Raw genomic sequence first — 4,889 nt, 5'->3', positions numbered from 1 at the left:
AAACATTAATACAATTAATACAAAATAAGAAAGAGAAAATAGAAAGATATAGAGTTTTTAGTTTTTACCTTCATGTGTTTCTCTCAATACAAGTCGTTTTTAAACTTCCTTTTTCATTGTTTGTTGTTAGTTGTTTTGGTATGGTAAAATGGAAATGTCCATGAAAGTTAGATTTACTTTGTGCATTTTGCATTACTAGTAATGCTTTTGTAGCTCCTTTTTTTCAACTATTTTTTTTTTCTTTCTTGGCGTTGAAAGAGAAAAATGGATCACAATATTATTTTTGAGAGGAAGAAAAGAAGTTTCACTTCTTATACTCCTCATCTTCTTCTTGCTTTCTTATTCACCCTTCTTCTACAAACCGTTATAATAGTTGAATCCAAAAACCTAAACTACACAAGGTATAGGCAAGTTAGTGGTTTGAGACTTGAAAGGATTCAAAGGCACTTGGACAAGATTAACAAGCCTCCTGTCCTAACCATTGAGGTATAGTTTATACTATTAATTCATTCTTATAAAAAAAAATCATATTATTACTATTCCTTAATAATATTACAATGTGTATAGTTGCTAAACCTAGCTAGCTAAATATTTTTTTTCCTTTTATTTCATACATATAACCATTACAATTTACATAATTGTTATATTGAATCTTGTTAATTACATCAGAGTCTAGATGGTGATCTCATTGATTGTGTTCACAAAAAAAAGCAACCAGCCTTAGATCACCCTCTTTTAAAGAATCACAAGATCCAGGTATATTCATCATACATATGCTTCATTAATTAATTCTATTTTCTTTTTCATTTTTTAGTTGGTCTCCACTTTATTTTCATTTTCTACTAGCATGAGTAGAAAATATTAATATTCTCTAAAACGTAAAGTAAAATATAATATTGAAAAATTAATATTTTAAATATTCAATATTTATAATGCATGTATTTAGTAATTTATTTTTGAATCTTTTTTTTTATGGAAGTTTTCAATCCTTAATATTATTTATTTTACTCTTTTAGATAAATTGAACATTATAAATAAAAGTATATATTTAAATATTAAAGCAATACGTGATTATATTGTTCTCTATGATTTTTTTAATTATTATTTTTGGTTGAGTTCATTTGACTTAACTACTAGGGCTTGAATATTACTATTATTATAATGTAACAGAAAATGCCAACAAGAATGCCAAAGGGAATGAATATGAATATTAACGTGGAATCTAGAAATGAGAGAAGTGGTGGTGCATGGCAAATGTGGCACAAAAATGGTACACGTTGTCCAAAGGGAACGGTTCCGATACGGCGGAGCACGGTGCATGATGTGTTGAGAGCTAACTCATTATATGAATTTGGTAAGAAACAACGGCGGTCGTCTTTTTTACTCCGCCGCGCCGACGCCCCGGATGTTGTTTCCGGCAATGGCCATGAGGTGCGTCACATTTCTCTATCATTATTAATTTCATTGTTTTTACAACTCATTGCTTTCAAAACTTTCATTTCAACTTAGTAACAAATTAACACTACCTTCTTTGCTCTACATTTTTTGTGACCTTTTTTTAGGCAATGTTTCTATTTTTGGTCCCTAGCTACTTAACTACTATATTTTCATTTTCAGATTTGGTAGCATGTCCTTAACTGTCCATATCGCATTTATAAATATAAATTCTTTTTATTTGGATATATTAGTATTAATTTAATCCGTATACATCATTTTGTTTTTTCTTTTGACAAAAAAAAAGTTTATAAGGTATACCGAAAACATCATTTTGGTTATAAGGTAGCAAATAATTAATACATGCATAATTCTAATTAATTTAATATAATTTTTAGTCTTTATTGAATTAGAAAAATATTTTCTAGCTGATTAATTTATTAGTAAAAATATAATATTCGGCCGCTAATAATATTTTCTAGCATTATTTATTCTAATGAATGAATTTGGTTGTGTTATATATGTAGCATGCGATTGCTTATACAGAATCAGGGCAAGAAGTGTATGGTGCAAAGGCAACAATAAATGTGTGGGATCCAAGAATTGAAGTTGTGAACGAATTCAGTCTTTCTCAAATTTGGATTCTTTCTGGATCCTTCGATGGCTCAGATCTTAACAGCATTGAAGCTGGATGGCAGGTACTATAGTACTATCATTTCTTTCATAATAATATAATTAATCATATAGTTCTAAGTATTATATAGTTTCTGAAGCTTTGATAATTGTACTAGTCAGGTCAGTCCGGAGCTTTATGGTGACAATAGGCCCAGATTATTCACTTACTGGACGGTCAGCATTCATTTTTCTCTTTTTATTCATTGAATTTATATATGTGATCACTATAACATATTTTATTCTACTAATCAATCACAATCATTAAAATTATCTTCTATTAAAATCACATATATGATATCTAGAGTGACGCATATCAAGCAACAGGATGCTACAACCTTCTTTGTGCTGGTTTTGTGCAAACAAATAGCAAGATAGCTATTGGTGCTTCCATTTCTCCTCTCTCATCTTATGATGCCAACCAATATGACATTACCATCCTCATTTGGAAGGTTCATATATTCATTTCGTTTCAATTCTCCTTACAATTTTAAATGCAGATTAATATTGATATATTAGTAGTGTAAAGAATTTTTCCAGTATTGTCAATCAATTTTTATATTTTAATCTTGATATGCATAATGTATGTGAATGTTCATTTCTTCAAACATAAAAATAAAAATTAACATGTTAATTATAATTGTCAAATGATTAATTAGGATCCGAAAATTGGGAATTGGTGGATGAGTTTTGGCGACAACCCTAACACATTGGTAGGGTATTGGCCGGTAGAGTTATTCACGCACTTAGCCGACCGTGCCACCATGGTGGAATGGGGCGGCGAGGTGGTGAATACTCGTGCCAACGGCCAACACACCTCGACCCAAATGGGTTCCGGCCACTTCGCTGACGATGGTTTCGGAAAAGCAAGTTACTTCAGGAACCTTGAAATCGTAGACACGGACAATAGTCTCACCTCGGTGAACAACATCTTAACCTTAGCGGAGAACAAAAATTGTTACAATATCAAGAGCTCCTACAACAACAAATGGGGAACATACTTTTACTATGGTGGCCCTGGCAACAATCCACAATGTCCATGATCATGAAATGATTAAAAATCAACTCATTATCATAATCACTATTTAATTTCTTCCATTTCAGCTAGCACTTATATATATGTAATATAATTTTCTAATTAGCTAGCTAGTTAATTACATTCATCTTTATCTGGCTAGCTTCATGTTACATTCTTTATTTGTACGTAAATATAAAATTGTAATTGAGCCATTTCCACTTTTGTTTCTGCCACGTCATGAATGCATAAAACACGACTGGAAATGGCAAAATTTGAATTACTTCTATGAAATGTCATGCTTAATTTTGTCATGACTAAATTGCCCCCTTTTCTAATATTTTATGGTCAATAATTTCTTCAATATATTTTGTTGTAACAAGTAGTCAATTAAGACTGTTAAGTACGAATTGCAGGCCCAAATATTTTTTAGTTATTCATTTTCGTTCCACAATTTTTTGTATCAGGTAAATGCTAACCACAGTCTCAAAAGGCGGTTGTAAAAAAATCAATTAAAATTTGTAATTTTTTAAAATAATCAATGCAATGAAATTCTATAGAATCAGATTACTCTTTTGGACAAACCCTCGACTTCCCTTTCACCAAATAACTTGTTTGTTGTGAGGACAACCACATCTTAGAACCATAACAAACAAATTTATATATTATTTACTGTCACAATTAGTTCAATTTATACTAGCTTGCTAGCTCAGAGGAAATGACTCACTTGGGCCAGAAATTTATACCCATTTCTGATAACCGTGATTTTGAAGGATTGCTTTCAACTATGATACTTAGACCTGAAGATGAGCCTTCTCTTGAACCTGGTATTTATGCTACCATGAAACATATAAGAATTTGAACAGAGGAAAATAATGAAAACCATAAACCAGGAAAAGAGTAGGCTCTAGTTAAAAGGTGGTGGTTGGCCTGCTCATATTAAATAAATTCACTTTGGTCAGATGTAGAAATATGGAATCAAGTAAGAATGTTTTTTATCAGATTGTTACATATACAGGGTTGTTGTTGTACTTTTCTTTTATCAACAGAAGGGTTGCATGTTCTACTTTGATTTATAATTTTTTATTTTTTTTTAATTAATGGAAAAGTTGTCATAACTTTGTAAAGCACTGGCTAATTGAGTTGATCCTGTTACACATTAAACCCCTAAGACTCCCCGTTTAGTTACAAAGTGCACAAGTCGTCTTCTCACAAAGTGAGGATGAATCTGAGATTTCAATTGAAGCAGAGAAACCTTCTGATATGTTTCATAAGAGGAGCATAAGGGTAGATGACAGGTATAATTTCACTGATAAGATCAAAAACTGACTCAGAATCAGATTCACACAAGACATCAAGAATGCAAAAGAGATTTAGAATCAGATTCACATAAGCCATCCCAAACATATTGTAAACCAGCCGCAATGGCTGATAGTTCAACATTTATATTTGTTGTAATACCAAAAGAGCCAAAAAAATCTGCCAAACCATTCACCATTCAAATTTCTAAGAATGCCTCCAAAATGAAGAGGAACAAAGTATCTCTTCACTAAATTTTGACTGCCTATCAATATTGAGATGATTTGGGAGAGAATGAGTTCAAAACCTTTTAAATGCATTGTTTCAATATCCTTGCATAAAATAAAGACATAAGATATGGGTCTATAAATAAACCCTTCCAAAGTATCAAAGTTCCTCCTCTCTCCTTGTGATCAAATAGAGGATTATCTACCTTCATCCCATTCCCCCTCATTAAAGTATCTCTTTC

The 4,889-nt window shown here is 31.4% G+C and overlaps 1 protein-coding gene across 2 annotated transcripts; it reads left to right on the top strand.

The window, feature by feature from the left end:
* The first annotated feature begins 9 nt into the window (after nucleotides 1-9).
* LOC101491219 (protein neprosin) lies at nucleotides 10-4,193 on the top strand. 2 transcript variants are annotated; one of them, XM_004494700.4, is made up of 7 exons: nucleotides 12-486; nucleotides 670-756; nucleotides 1,171-1,431; nucleotides 1,962-2,132; nucleotides 2,230-2,283; nucleotides 2,412-2,558; nucleotides 2,766-4,193. In XM_004494700.4, exons 1-7 carry the CDS (start codon nucleotides 265-267, stop codon nucleotides 3,147-3,149), a joined length of 1,326 nt encoding a protein of 441 aa, XP_004494757.1. In that variant the 5' UTR covers nucleotides 12-264; the 3' UTR covers nucleotides 3,150-4,193. The 2 variants fall into 2 exon arrangements, with proteins under 2 accessions (XP_073222213.1, XP_004494757.1); XM_073366112.1 differs by lacking the exon at nucleotides 2,412-2,558 and having other exon boundaries at nucleotides 10-486.
* Nucleotides 4,194-4,889: the final 696 nt, after the last annotated feature.

This window comes from Cicer arietinum, chromosome 3, assembly GCF_000331145.2.
Source record: "Cicer arietinum cultivar CDC Frontier isolate Library 1 chromosome 3, Cicar.CDCFrontier_v2.0, whole genome shotgun sequence".
Taxonomy (NCBI): domain Eukaryota; kingdom Viridiplantae; phylum Streptophyta; class Magnoliopsida; order Fabales; family Fabaceae; genus Cicer; species Cicer arietinum.
This window is presented reverse-complemented; position numbering and strand designations above follow the sequence as displayed.